At 38.3% G+C, this 16,295-nt stretch overlaps 1 protein-coding gene across 1 annotated transcript in view; it reads left to right on the top strand.

Annotated features, from left to right (window-relative positions):
- LOC115429222 (potassium/sodium hyperpolarization-activated cyclic nucleotide-gated channel 1-like) overlaps positions 1-16,295 on the top strand; it is a 368,916-nt gene that overhangs the window by 328,433 nt on the left and 24,188 nt on the right. The window contains 3 exon segments of the mRNA XM_030148500.1: positions 6,673-6,810; positions 6,812-6,869; positions 6,872-6,898. Coding sequence (XP_030004360.1) covers positions 6,673-6,810; positions 6,812-6,869; positions 6,872-6,898 — 223 coding nt within the window.

Genomic DNA, 16,295 nt, shown 5'->3' on the forward strand with positions numbered 1-16,295 from the left:
ATGAGATTAAACTGTTAGTTTAAAGTTTAATACTGTAAAAAAAATAATAAAATGAGATAAAATTACTGACAATTAACCGTAACAGCAGTATTTGTTCTGTCAGTTGAACCAGACTTGTTTGTTAATTGACAAATATCTTGTGTAATTACAGGAGGTTTCACAACAAACATGTTGAATAAATGTATTTCTCATTCTCATTTCTCAGTCTCATTGGAAATTTATATATATATATACAGGGTGGGGAAGCCAAATGTACACTGAACATTTAGTTGTTTTTTCTCAGCAGACACTACGTCAGTTGTTTTGAACCCAAACATATACTGATGTCATAATCATACCTAACACTATTATCCATACCTTTTCACAAACTTTTGCCCATATGAGTAATCAGGAAAGCAAACGTCAAAGAGTGTGTGATTTACTGAATGCACTCGTCACACCAAAGGAGATTTCCAAAATAGTTGGAGTGTCCATAAAGACTGTTTAGAATGGAAAGAAGAGAATGACTATGAGCAAAACTATTACCAGAAAGTCTGGAAGGGGAGGAAGCAACAAAAAACCTACCAAAGCTTTTATTAAAGCTCTCAAATCCAAAATCAAACCAAAACACTTGTTGTCAACAAGTGTTTTGGTGTTCTTGTGTAAGATTTGAACTTCAAATCCTATTTTACTGCATTTCTAACGCTCTTGTTGTCTGCCTCAAGTTCAGCTGCCATTTTTCTCATGGATTTGGTTGGATCCTTTAGGATTTTGGATTGGAGAGCTTTAATAAAAGCTTTGGTAGGTTTTTTGTTGCTTCCTCCACTTCCAGACTTTCTGGTAATAGTTTTGCTCATAGTCATTCTCTTCTTTCCATTATAAACAGTCTTTATGGACACTCCAACTATTTTTGAAATCTCCTTTGGTGTGACGAGTGCATTCAGCAAATCACACACTCTTTGACGTTTGCTTTCCTGATTACTCATATGGGCCAAAGTTTCTGAAAAGGTATGGATAATGTAAATGTAAAGTTAGGGCAAAAAACTGTATTTTAATTATGGAAAATTACCATATTTTTATGAGATGGTTATTTTCCGTTATTTAACAGTATTTTTTTGGCACCCCTGCTGCCGGTATAATACCGTTTTTTTGCTGGTTTTTTTTTTACAGTGCAGCCTGACAGAGTGAACGTCAAAACTCTTTATGTGAGAGCAATTATTTAAAGAACGCATCAGAAAGCTCAAATAAAAGGAATGCGTCTGAAAGTCATGAGTCAGTCTCAGCTTATAGTTCAGGTGACTGCAGCCTGAGTTACTGTAGTCCAATCATTTTCTTTCAGACTCTTCATAATCTGCGTCATCTGAATCTGTAACGCCTTATTTGTAACATGTCACTATGGAAACGAGCTGAACTTCTTCACAGTCTCTAATAAAACAAGCTTTATTAGTACTGACGCAATCATAAATACCATTGCTGGCCTAACAATATAAACCATCCATGATGCAGTGGTTTTTGAACTGCATTTACACGTCTTCACTCGTCAACTCAGACTCCAGGTTTTGTGAAGAAAAACAAACCAAAAAAACACTGATTGATTTAGGAAAATGTGGTATCTCATCTCTCCTGAACAGTCACGAAATCTCAGCATTTTTGTGTTTCTATGAGTCAGGCGCTGTGTAAAAATGCTCAGTGGCAGTGTCTCCATCTTCTAATGGGAGGGAAAACTGCATCATTAACCCATAAAGACCCAAACACCCACCATCAAACAAACTGTTTAATACCTGTTGATCCATTAAACCTATTAATATATGTAAATGATTGGTGTAAAATACAGTTCTTCATCTGTTCATGGTCATCAGATATGACCACATTTGGACGTTCAGAGGCTCTGTAGTTACCATGGAAACTCTGTCATCTTCTACAACATTGATTCCCCAGTCAAACCCATGGAGTTGGATCAATGACAGTGGATGGACATATAGTCAGAAAAAATTATTAGACCACCCTTGTTTTCTTCAATTTCTTGTTCATTTTAGTCAGTAAGTAAATGTTCTTCATAGAGCACTTTTCACAGACAGTCACAAAGTGCTTTACCAAATCAAATCAAATTTACAGAAACCAACGGAATCCTCCAGGAGCAAACACTAGTGACTGCTGACAGTGGAAGGAAAAAGTACCTTTAACAGCAGAAACCTGGAGCAGAACCAGACTGAGGAGGATGGACGAGGGACAGGACCAGCTGGGGTTAAAGAGAGAGAGTGAAGGAGGAGAAAAGAGAGAGTGATAGAGAGAGACTGGGGGAGGGAGGGGGAGACACATGGAGTACATGTAACACTGTAAAGTAGCAACTTTACACTGCGATAAACGAATAAAACAGCACAAGGAAAATACAATTAGAATACCCGTATAACACAAAAAAGTACTATTAAAACAGTTTAAAATATGATGAATACATAAAGTGCAGTTTTAATGTCGTCTTCCCCAACAGTGATTCACCAGTAAAACCCACAGAGTTTGATAAATGACACTGGATGGAGACACTTGTTTTTATGATCAGTTATTGATATCTTTGCTGGAAAAGTCCGATTTTCTTCAGTTTTGTCCATTTCTGACTTAATTACATGACCTCATCTTTAATCTGAGCTTTAATGAACATCTACATGATCAGTGAATTAAATATTGGTAAATACCAGATTTTCACTGGGAAAAAGCAAAATACAGAGTAGAATATTGGAAGAAATGGTGATAAATGGCTTAAGACAGGTTAGCTAGAGGGACTAGAAAAGCACTCAGAGAGCGCAGACCTCTGCCATGGCAGATAAGCCCCCCCCATCACCACCAAAATTTAATCATTTGTTCCTTGTGCCAGTATCAATATTTCCTGAAAATCCGTCCCTAACTTTTGGAGTTACCTTGCACACAGACAGACAGTTACACTTGGCGGAGGTAAAAAGTGCATTTGAACTGCCATAAAACTAACCCTGGGTCTGTGTGGGTTCAGTACCTACTGGGAGGAACAGCATCACACTGGTAGGGTGCTCTGGAATTCCCATCCACAGCTGTATGACTGTTCCCTTTCACCGACATGCATTCACTTCCCTCCGTCCCTGGATTTTTTGTCTGCCAGACCGTCCTGAAGCTTTGGCTCACTCTCACGTCCTCCACCTCTCTCTCTCCTCTCTCCTCTCTCTTTCTCTCTCTCCTCTTCTATTTCTCTCTCTCTCTCTCTCTCTCTCTCTCTCTCTCTTTTCTCTCTTCTCTCTCTCTCTTCTCTCTCTCTTTCTCTTTCTCGCGCTCTCTCTCCTCTCTCTCCTCTCTTCTCTCTCTCTCTCTCTTCTCTCTCTCTCTCTCTCCTCTTCTCTCTCTTTCTCTCTCTCTCTCTCTCTCTCTTTTCTCTTTCTCTCTCTCTCTCTCCTCTCCTCTCTCCTCTTTCTCTCTCTTTCTCTCTCTCTCCTCTCTCTCTCTCTCCTCCTTCTCTCTCAGCTGAAGACTAATGCTCTCCTTTATCCAAGTGCCAAATCCACCTTTCTCAATAAAATTGTGTCTGCCAACTTACATTTGAAACACATTAAGCTGAAAGCAACTTTACTTACAAACACATAAATTACAGCTTACTCTGCTGATTTGTCACTGTGACGTGGCTAATGGTGTTTTTTGGGTCGTTCGACAGCTGAGTATTACAGCTGTAACTCCAGTGTGCTGCAGGCCTGTGTGGCTGTGAGGAGGCGAAGGGAGTTTCTGATTTGTCAATGATAGGGCTGTAAGAAAAATTGGTTCCACAAATTGTGATATTTCATTTCACCTATGTATTGATATTAAAAAGTACTGAATGAATATTTTTAGGTATTTATTCAAATGCAGATATGGCGGAGGTTCATTTTTGTTTTTGTTTCTATTTTATTTATTATTATTTAACACTCTTTTATTCAATACTGTGGTTCTCATACTCACATGGGTGTTTACTCTATTGTTTGGGTACTCAAAAAGTAGTAGTGTGATATTGCAGGTCATGATGTAGTTTTTTAAACTGATGGTTATTCAATCATCCTAAAAGCATGTTTTACTGTCTGAGAGGCAGATGGGAGTTTCATTGTTGGGATCGCACAAAAATAATGTCATGATGTTGATGATTCAAGGACAGTGCACTATACATTCTTTTCACAATTACTTGAATATGAAATTGAGCGGATTTTAAACTGTAATATCTATAAAAACAGAATTTATTTATCTATTATTTGTGTGTTTTTCGTACTTGTAATTTTATTTTTTTAGTGTAAAAATATTAGTTTTACAGAGCAAAGTTTTGTGATACAGCATATAGCAGTTCCAATGTTCCAACTCCAACAATTTATATTGAAATAGGAACCAATTATCGCTAACTTTGCTGCCCCAGTGAGAAATGATCAGACACTGGGAATGGAGGATTGGAGTAAATAAATACATTTCCTAAATTCTACACGTCACAAATTTTGCCGGTATGGCTGTGAAATAGGCCTTAATTTGTTCTAAGTAGTCTTAAAACGTCTTAAATTTAACTTGTGGAAACTGTAGGAACTCTGTGAATAAAGATTGTTTCCCCAACATTGTTTCCTGACGGGCCATGAAAAGGGCTTCCTGTTTTTCATGAGGTTGCAGTGCAGATTGAGGTTAGAACCCTGTGGCATTAGCTGACACGAGCATTGAGGCTGAGCGAACATCTCTTTACGTAGCGTATATAGCTAGCGAGCGTCCCAGAGTTGTTATCTTCTGTTAATGTCTGTTGTCACTGGAGGAGAGTTATCCCGTACGGGGGGCAAACCATACCACGCAGATGCCAAATGACCGGCTTTCCATCTGCAGCAGAGAGATGTGTGGGTAAACAGAAAACAAGCTATATCTCCTGCTGGGTCTGAGGGGAGGATGAGACCAGAGAGATGGCCCGGCGCCGGCTCCACAGGGCAAACTCATCAGGATGTGACAAGCGTGCCAAAAAGGTTCTTCTCAGGAGTGATGGGGAGTGCTTTGCAAGTATTAGGGATAAAGCAGCAATATGCATCCAATTCATTTATGCCTCCAGATAAAAAAAAAAAAACAGCACAGATGCAGGATTTGTGCTGTTGCATCAACTCATGCTCATTTTTCATGTTTAGGTGGAAAAGCTAAGGTGGTAGCAACACGGGCCCAAATGAAACTGGTTATGGTGTCGGTTTAATTATCAGAGCCAAGGTTCGAATAGTTTGGGTTTTTCATTCTTTAGTTATTTAGTTTGGACTTTTTTTTTTTCTAATTCAGTTTGATTGAATTCGTTTTTAGAGCAGCTTTGATACTTTTTATTTGTTTTCATTTTTTTTTCTAAATGCTTAGTTGTAGTTTAGTTGTAGTTCAGTTGTAGTTCAGTTTTAGTTCAGTTGTAGTTTAGTTGTAGTTCAGTTGTAGTTTAGTTGTAGTTCAGTTGTAGTTTAGTTGTAGTTCAGTTGTAGTTCAGTTGTAGTTCAGTTGTAGTTCAGTTGTAGTTTAGCTGTAGTTCAGTTGTAGTTCAGTGTAGTTTAGTTGTAGTTTAGTTTTAGTTGTAGTTCAGTTGTAGTTCAGTTGTAGTTCAGTTGTAGTTCAGTTGTAGTTCAGTTTTAGTTGTAGTTCAGTTGTAGTTCAGTTGTAGTTCAGTTGTAGTTCAGTTTTAGTTGTAGTTCAGTTGTAGTTCAGTTGTAGTTCAGTTGTAGTTCAGTGGTCTCTTTCTCTTCTTCTCTGTGCTCCTATTCAAATCAATCCCAGACAGGACTCTGCTGCTTTAGTCTCCATGTTTCCAGGTAGTAGAGTGGGGACCAGAAGACGACTGGAAACCAAAGTGAACACAAGTGACGGAGCAAAAAGTGGCATACGTGCCGCTAGCTAAAAGCTAGAGCGAAAAATCAATTTGTATCAATGACATGACAAAGATGAAAATGGGGATTTATCAAAAATTTTTGTTTTATCCTCTCCCAGGAGGTATTCTGATCATTGCTTTGTGTGTTGTTTGTTGTTCTCATCTTCAGTGTAAAACTCTTCCACCCATCTTTCCCAGATCTTCCCCACAGATAGGCTAGGCCCTGGGACCAACCCAGTCCATTTTGGTCCCAGTAGGACAAAGTTCAAGGTCACAGCAAGGTCACAACATCTACAGTTTTCCATCTGTCATCACTGAGACTTTTCCAAAATCATCATCCAAAATTCCAAACGACTCTGATTCTCCTTAGTTGGATCCACCTGTAGCTTAGAACAGTCTCTTGAGTGGAACTAAATTGTCCACATCCACTGTGGGAATGGGATCTGTGGACATTTACCTGAACACTGAAAATCCCATTCCCACCATTTAAATCAGAATCAACCTAATATTGATGTGAATTGAATCTAATTGGACAGACACATGACTGGGACCAGATTCAAACTGTTTCTGTGTATGGAACAACCTGGAAACTGTTGGATTTAAACAGAAAGAGTGGATCCACACATGCACAGCGTTCAGGGTGAAGAGGAGCTCTGAGTTCTGAACACTTGTAGTTAGTTTGTAAACACGCAATAGAGTTTAGTCGTAGTAGGTCGTTAGCGTTTTTTTCTTGTCATTATAGTTTTTATTTATTTCAGTTAACGAAAATGTTTTTTCAATCGTAGTTTTCCTTCATTAGTTTTCGTAACGATAATAACCTGGTCAGAGCTAATGTTTCACTCTTTTTCCACCAGGAAATTGTCAACTTCAACTGCCGTAAGCTGGTGGCCACCATGCCGCTGTTCGCCAACGCTGACCCCAACTTTGTGACAGGAATGCTGAGCAAGTTGAAGTTCGAGGTGTTTCAACCCAATGACTACATCATCAGGGAATGGCACGGTCGGGAAGAAGATGTACTTCATTCAACACGGAGTCGCAAGTGTCATCACAAAGTCAACAAGGAGATGAAACTGACTGAGGGTCTATTTTGGAGGTAAGGACGTGATACTTGATCTTTATTCACCCTTTATAGTTCACTCATAGAATATTGGGAAATTCAACTTTGAATCTTAGTGTGTTACTGGAGGACAGAACAAGACTTTATTCCTTTTGTGAAATTTTTCAAAATATTTTATTGTTATGAAGAAAATCAAGGTCAATGAAATTACTGATTTGGTCCCTTTCCATAAGTGGCAAAAAATATCATCAAGATATATATACAAAAATACAAGAAAAACACATGTGTGGTGAAAGGAACATGTGTTTTAGAACATTAGACCTCCATGTGTGCTGGTCCAGACCCCTGTCCCATCCACATGACCCTTTGAACATCATCCCTGACATTAGTTCCATTAGAGGTGGACCTGACAGACCCTGGAGACCACATTGGACCTGACTGACCCTGGAGACCACATTGGACCTGACAGACCCTGGAGACCACATTGGACCTGACAGACCCTGGAGACCACATTGGACCTGACTGACCTGGAGACCACATTGGACCTGACTGCCTGGAGACCACATTGGACCTGACAGACCCTGGAGACCACATTGGACCTGACAGACCCTGGAGACCACATTGGACCTGACCCTGGAGACCACATTGGACCTGACAGACCCGGAGACCACATTGGACCTGAGATTGTGACCTCACTGTCCTTATTGTAACATTACTGTTTTGTAATGTGTGCGAAAAGGACCAAAAATAATCACTTGGCCAATAAAGGGTTAATAAACACACTTAAGCCTGGTGAATATTCATTGTGATGGTTCTGCAGAACTATATCCCAGTCCACCACACATTCCTGCGTCCGTGCTGTTCTACAGTAAAGACATGATTCTTGCCTGAGGTTTTGCGTTTGATGCTGTTTGAAGTTCACTTATTGTTGATGTAGATTTCATTACCAGTGTTGGACATTAGTCAGCTTCTGCAGTTACGTAAGCTCTCATCTGGTCGTCGGAGTAGGCCAAGGCTTGGATCAGGCATCCCTTAGGACACACAGCTCCCTCCCCCTCCTCCCTCCCTCTCCTCCTCCTCCTCCCCTCCCCACCCCCTCCCTCATACATATACGCATGCATGAGCTCTTCTCCCCTCCATACGTTCCTGCTGCATACACACACATGGCTCTGACAGCAGCACGTCCACGTTCCTTCTGTACAGTCGAAAACAGTTCCTCCTTCACTTCTCTATCGTTCTTTCTGATCCGTCAGGTCCAGTTCTTTCCCCGAAACTCTACACATGTCATACATGCAGTGTTGTGCAAGTTACTTCCAAACTGTAATCCATTACAGATTACTTGTTACTGTTATTTGAAAATAATTCCTTACTTTACAATATTACTGTCTCCAAACTGTAATGTGTTACATGATTCCTGTGTATTAGTTAATGATGGATGGATGGATGGATGGAGGTGGATGGATGGATGGATGGGATGATAGATGATAGATAGAGAGATAGATCGATAGATAGATAGATAGATAGATAGATAGATAGATAGATAGATAGTAGATAGATAGATAGATAGATAGATAGATAGATAGATAGATAGATAGTCTGTTCAGACAGGGGGCAGCACTGAGGACACCAGTAGATAAATCCACAGTCGGTAAACTATTGTAACTAGTCCTAGAAACGTTAGCTTCCCTTGTCTTTGCTGATCACAGGGGTCATGCTAACATGCTAACTGTCTTCAGTACAGCAGGGTTAGTGTTAGTACTGAACACACGTCCATGTGGACAGTGGACTGTCTTCTGCGTCTGCACCCACTGGATGAACACCAACAGGAAATACAACTGTACAGACGCAGTTTGGATTCCTAAGTGCAGGGCTGTCAAACATGCGTCCTGGGGCCCAAATGCCCCCCCCCCCCCCCAAAGGTTCCAGTCCCACCCCTGGGATGAATTTCCAAAGTGTCTAAATTCCTCAGTCCAGGCTGTGGAACTCATGTTAGTGTGGGTTCCACATCCAGACCAATCTGATCTCCAGTCCAATAAGAACAGCAGAAGAACCCCACAGAAGAACCACTGCAGATTTACTACTGGGTTTGATGGAAAAAATATGACATTATGTCTGTAATAATGAAACTGCAAATGTTTGTCTTTGTTTAGTGCAAAAAAATAACATTAATTATGAAAATATTTCCAAACTCTCCTGTTCCATAAAATGTGACTAACCTGAACAAATGTGTCCAACCTGAAATGTCTGTATTAAATTCAGTCCAGTTTGAACTCTTTTCTTCCTGTTCCTCAGTGTTTAGTGTCTTTGGAGATCTGATCCAGAATGCACATGGACTAATGAGAAGTGGAGGAAGAAGACTGAGAAAATTACACTGATTTATGAAGAAATTTCAGTTTTTTCAGATGTGGAAAGTTTTAAAAGTAACTATTTTCATGATTAATGTTTTGTTTTGGTTTTTTTTGCACTAAAACAAAGTCAGTATTTATAGCTTATCATGTTCTTATTTGACTGGTCCGGCCCACTGGAGATCAAATTGGTGCTGACCGTTGGAACCTGAAAGAACAGGAGTGTGAGAGCCCTGCTGAAAGGCCTCATGGTCTTGCTGTTTTTATATATTTTTGTTTTGTTTTTTTCATTGGAGCATTAAATTATGGGCGAAAAAGTGTGTGTAACCAAGCGCTATTGAACAGGTACCGAGTGATATGACTGAAAACGAAAATTGATTAGTAATGCCTTACACTACTGCGTTACACAAAAAGTACTCTGTTACTGTAATGCATTACTTTTGTAACATGTTACTCCCAACACTGCATACATGTTTTAAATGTCAAATGTAATTCGATTCACTTGGTTTACCCTGTCAAACTCTGCCAGCGGATACTGTTGTGTCTATCGGAATGCAACGTTTCCAATTTTAGAAGTTCTTGCATGTTTATCACATGAGTTCATCCCCACGACGGGGAGAGGCTGAGGAGTCTAAGAATACCTTCACTTTGGTGTGTCTGCCGGGGGTCTCAGAGGCCAAGTAAACAACCCAGGAAATCAAAAGAGAAATTAGGCTTTTTGTTTCCTACTTCTCCGAACTCCAAGCCTGTTGTCATCCACCTTTTCATGGTGCTGCTGAGTCTGCAGCACTCTGCACTTGAAACACAGATGGCCTGAGGGGGTGCATCTGCAATCCTGGTTAGAGTCCACACTGGACAGGTAGTGCAAGGTGTCAAACATGTGGCCCAGGGGCCAAATCCAGCCACCAAAGGGTCCAGTCCGGCCCTGGGATGAATTTGTGCAAAAATGCAAAAATTACACTGAAGATATGAACAATCCTTTTAGTTCAGGTTCCACATTCAGACCAGTTCAGTCTGCAGTGGATAGGATTCAGTCAAATACGATCAGAATAACAGAGAAATAATGACAACTGCAAATGTTTCTCTTTGTAAATGGAAATATTTTCATGTATTTACACTAAAACAAAGCATAATTTTGCAACAAATCTGAATAAACTGAACAAATATGAACAACCTGGAATGTCCTAAGAGCGTCAGTACAATTTTACCAATATTCTGTCTGTTATTAAATGTTTTGTGTGTTTGTAGATCCACTGTGATCTGTCAGTTCTAATGAACATGTGGAAATGAGAAACTGAGGCAGAATAGTGTTCAAATTATACTGATTTTTTCAGTTTGTTCATGTTATTCACATCTTTTGAAAGGATAGTTTGTAGATGGAAACCTTTTCATAATGTAATTTACTTTTTTCACTCTAAAACAGAAATATTTGAAGTTGACATTATTTCTATATAATTCTGTTCTTATTTGACTGGTTGGGTCCACTGCAGATCAGATTTAGCTGAATGTGGAACTGAACTAACATGAGTTTGACAGCACTGGTATAGTTCATATGTTGTTTCTGATAATAAATAAATAAATAAATACTTAGTCGTTTTGGTTTTTTTTTCTTTTTTACTAAAACACATTAAGTTTTTATTTTTTTTTTTATTTTTTTTTGTCTTATAATAGTTTTATGGTAAATCATCTTGTTTAAGCTTCAGTAACTTTTTTTTTAGCATTTATTATTTATAATAATGCTAATTAATGGCCAGATATTGAACATTAAGTTCTTCCTGAAAACAAAAGGTGCAAAGGAATTGGCAAACAAACTATAGCAGTCTGTTATACTGGCAGTGTTGAAAAGGGTTAAAATGCTGTGAATTCAGCTCAGTCTTCTGTCTGTACTTTCATTTTTCCTCTTTCGTTTACTGCTGTATGCTAGCTGTGACATCACTTCCTGTCACGCTGCAAACAGACCTTTTGATCAGACGACAGACCAGCTCTTTGGCCCGGTTTCACACGTGTTAATTTGGATCAAACTGCAAAATCGGATTTCCACATCAAATTAAGAATGTGTGAAAGTGCCCGTAAATGAAGTAGTGTTCTAGATTGATGCTTATTGATCCTGTCGGTCACTAAATTTCCTTCGCTACCAAGCACCAATAATTCACGAGCATTCTTTGGCTTTGCTTTTCCACTTCTTTGGCTGGAAATCACCACAGCTCCACTGACAGCCTTTCCTGAGGGTCAAATTAGCACCGTCGCTTGGAGGATCCACGCCTGTAAACATGTAATTCAAGGTGTGTTTCCGCATTACAGACCCTGTGGGGCCCAATAAAGCAGCGCCGTTCTGTTCACACTTTGCATGATGCGCTTTGACACGTGTCGGTTGCCTTGTCACAAAACATCACCGTTGACCTCGGGAGCATTGCCGATAATCTGCCACCGCTTCATGTGTCACACAGTCCCATGGCAACCGGTCTCATTCACACTCCCCTCAGAGGCAGAGGAACCGGGGAAAGGGAGTCCCGCATGAGCGAGGCGTTCGAAGCCAACAGGGATTTTTGCTTTTGCTGTCTGTCATTGTCCTAGCATTATACTGTGCTGCTCCCTTGGCCTCAGAGTGACTTCACTACAGAGCTGGGATGTACCAATATGTAATCCCCCTCACGGAGGCCCAGGAGTGATTATTCTAAAGCCTTTTTAGCATGCAGGTGTAGCGCTGACCATGGTTGGAGGTGCTTTGTGACCTACTGTCCTCATAGATGTCCTGTTCATTACTATGCTAATAGTTTCCTGGAGCGGGGATCGTTTTTTTTTTTTCGGTGTCTCGCTCTATCTGTCCTCTGTTTTCTGCCTCGGTCCGCCTCACTGCTTTCCAGTTGTGGCTGTGGTTGTGGCCTGGTCGTAAGGCAGTGTGAACGATAGGAGGACAGAGGGAAGAGTGAGGTGTGCCACCACAACCAGCGCTCCCATCAGGCCTCATCTACTGATGTCGCACAAATGAGTCAAAAAAATACCAACTGGGCAGAAGGTGACGGCAGGAGGCTGGCACCAGCACCACAGGATGGAGAAGACTTTAGGATCTAGACCAGGGCTGTCCAACTCTTTTTAGTTCAGGGGCCATTTTCAGCTAAATTTGATCTGCAGTGGACCACCACCTGAAAAATAAGAACAGAAGAACCTAGAAATAATGACAACTCCAAATTTTTGTCTTTGTTTTAGTGTAAAAAAAAACAAAAAAAAACATTAAATTATGAAAATACTTACTTTTTAAACTATCAAAAAAAAAAAAAAAAGAAAGAAAAACCTGAAAAATGAAATTTCAATGTAAAAATGTAAGAAAATTTAGTGTATTTTCTCAGTCTTCTTCCTCCACTCATTAGTCCATGTGCATTCTGGATCAGATCTCCAAAGACATAAACACTGAGGAACAGGAAGAAAAGAGTTCAAACTGGACTGAATTTAATACAGACATTTCAGGTTGGACACATTTGTTCAGGTTAGTCACATTTTATTGGTACAGGAGAGTTTGGAAATGGAAAGATTTTCAGAATTTAATGTGATTTTTTGTACTAAAACAAAGAAAAAAATCTGAAGTTTTTAATTCAAGGTTTTTGGCTAAATTTGACATTTTTTTTGCTTAATTGAAGATTTTTTTTTTTTTTGGCCTAATTCAAGATTTTTTTTTTTTGCTAAATTTGAGATTTTTTGGGGCTCAATTCAAGATTTTTTTAACTTAATTGAAGATTTTTTTTTTTTTTAACTTAATTGAAGATTTTTTTTTTTGGCCTAATTCAAGATTTTTTGCTCAATTCAAGATTTTTTTTTTTTGCTAAATTTGAGATTTTTTGGGGCTCAATTCAAGATTTTTTTAACTTAATTGAAGATTTTTTTTTTTTAACTTAATTGAAGATTTTTTTTTTTTTTGCTTAATTCAAGATTTTTGCTATATTTGAGATTTTTTTTTGCGTGTGTGGCTTAATTCAAGATTTTTTTTTTTACTTAATTGAAGATAGTAAGATAAGATATCCTATAAATAATGACAACTGACAACTTTTGTCTTTGTTTTAGTGCAAAAAAAACCCATTAAATTATGAAAATACTTACTTTTATAAACTATCCAAACAAAAAAAGATGTGAATAACCTGAAAAAACTGACATTTCTTCAGAAAAATAAGAGTTTTCCCAGTCTTCTTCCTCCACTTCTCATTAGTCCATGTGCATTCTGGATCAGATCTCCAAAGACACTAAACACTGAGAACAGGAAGAAAAGAGTTCAAACTGGACTGAATTTAATACAGACATTCAGGTTGGACACATTTGTTCAGGTTAGTCACATTTTATTGGTACAGGGAGAGTTTGGAAATGGAAAGAGTTCACGTTTAATGGGATTTTTGCACTAAAACAAAGAAAAAAAATTAAGTTGTTGATTCTAGATTTTTTTTGGCTTAATTCAAGATTTTTTACGTAACTGAGATTTTTTTTTTTTTTGGGCTTAATTCAAGATTTCCTTTTTTTTACTTAATTGAAGATTTTTTTGGCTTTATTCAAGATTTTTTTTGCTAAATTTGAGAATTTTTTTTGGCTTAATTGAAGATTTTTTTTTTTTTTTTTTTTTTTTGGCTTAATTCAAGATTTTTCCTTAATTCAAGCTTTTTCTTTTTTTTTTTTTTTTTTTTTTTTTTTTTTTTTTGCTGAATTCAATTCAAGACTGTGGAATTTTTGCACTTGGCAAAAACATCCCAGGGGCTGAACTGGACCCTTTGGTGGGACGCATTTGGCCCCCGGGACGCATGTTTGACAGCCCTGATTTAGATGTTAGGAATAAATATCTTTTAATTAAAAGATTAACAGAATAGTTCAATCCAATCTAGTGGGTGATATTTAGTGACATCCAGGACCGAAGTTGAGAATTCCCAACCGACTGCACCTCTGGTGGTTTAAAAAACTGCAAAAGGATGTGGTTAGTGTTGGTTTGGTGTGTTCTAGGCTTTTAGGTTAAGGCAGGGGCGTCAAACTCATTTTAGGTCAGGGGCCACATTCAGCCTAATATGATCTAAAGTGGGCTGGACCAATAAAATAATAGAAATAATAGGATAAGAACTTATAAATAATGTCAACACCAAAGTTTTCTCTATGTTTTTGAGTGATTAAAGTAAAATTCCGTAATGAAAATGTTTACATCTACAAACTGTACTTGAGCATAAAATGAACAAATATGAACAACCTGAAAATTCTGCCGAAAAATCAGTGCAATTTTAACAATATTACACCTCAGTTTATCATTTTATATGTGCATCACAGCTTACAGATCACAGTGGATCTACAAATACACAAACATTTAATAACGGCAGAATATTGGTACAATTCTACATAGTCTCTTAAGAAATTTCATATTGTTCATGTGTTCAGGTTATTCACATTTTTTGTGAAAGGATAGTCTGTAAATATAAACATTTTTGTGTATTTACTTTTTTTTTTTTTTTTAGTTAAAAAAAGACAAAATTTGCGTTTTTCATTATTTATAGGTTGTTTGATTGTTTTTTACTGCTCTGATCCACTTCAGATTGAATCGACCTGAAATGATTTTCACATCCTGGATTGTTAATATGTTCATTATAATTTTGCATTTCACAGATTCATCTGAGGGGTCGGATTGAAACCTTTGGTGGGCCGGTTTTGGCCCCCGGGCTCCATGTTTGACACCTGTGCTTTAAGGGGATATTAAATCTGGTCCACACTCAGACATAGTGGACGCGGTAACCAGACCAGAATACTGTTGTAAGATAGAAAAAAGAAGAAGGGAAAGTCCATTCTGTGCTCCAGTAAAACTACTGATGACAGGTCTAGGTCTGAGGACCGATCATACCATCACTTTTGAAAGGTGTTAGTCTAATTTATTATTATTTAAAGACCAATCAAAACCTGAACTACAGGGATATAAATAAAGTACTGCACTGTCTGATTTTTTGTTGTTGATATCATGACTTTCATTAAAAAAAACAAAAACCACACAAATCTTTCAAACATTTCCTTTCAAGCATAACATTCTGCCAATCCCTGATGTGGCTCACAAACTGTAAATACACACTTTAATACACACTTTAATTTCCTTAAAGATTGCCATTTCAGTGTTATGCCCAGAATATTAAGTAGTTTTATCACCTTGTAATCTATGCAGTTTCTAAATAACTAATGCTCTTATAGTGTATTTGGTCTTGGTGTGATCTCTGTCTGAGTCTGTCTAGTCTTAGTATATGGTTTTTAAGTTAATAATAATAATTAAAGGTTCTTATTTTTGCAGGATTGTACACTAAGTTAAGATGATCCTTCCCTTAGCTTGCTGTAAATGTTTCTATAATGCTCACTTCTACATGCTTTTCTCCTGTTCCCTTGGGTGATTGTTTGACACTGGTCCTCTTTCTGCTCACTGCTCAGATATTTACATCTCCTGAACCTGCTCTTCTTCATGATCGACTAGTGCAAACAATTAGAAAAAAAACACCAAACAGCGAAAACAAATGATGACAGTTCTGCCTTGGCACCATCGTTTTGGTGTAAACTGTTGTATATTTGAGACAAAGCCTTAAAAAGATAATCCAAAAATCCCTGCAAAGCACTATCTGACTTCCACACATCTGCTTTTAAAGTCAGTCTCTGGAGGTCAGCTTTTAGTGGCAGACTTGGTTCAGACGCCTGCTTTCTGCAGTCGGTGGCTTTATCTCCTGCATGATGCCTGTGCCTTTATTTCCCTGCATCTATTATACTCTTTATTTAGCAGAAAGGATTAGCTGATTTGGTGATAAGTCAATTCATGCAGATGAATTTAACAAAAGGAAGAGTATGTCATTCTGCTGCTAGGCATCTCCTAATCCAAACCCGTCACTTCTGTTATTACCTTTCATAATAAAAGCTGTGCATGTGGAATTTGTGAAAACAGTCACTCGAAGCATTTTCATGTCATGATGAGTGACGTATTTGTAATGTGTCATTTCATCCTAATGAAAGAGCCTGAAGTAATGTTAAGAATCTGATGGCTTATAGTTAAGTGGACTGTGCTAATGCATAAACCATGGGTGTCTTTGAATCT

Source organism: Sphaeramia orbicularis, chromosome 12 (assembly GCF_902148855.1).
Source record: "Sphaeramia orbicularis chromosome 12, fSphaOr1.1, whole genome shotgun sequence".
In the NCBI taxonomy this organism is placed as follows: domain Eukaryota; kingdom Metazoa; phylum Chordata; class Actinopteri; order Kurtiformes; family Apogonidae; genus Sphaeramia; species Sphaeramia orbicularis.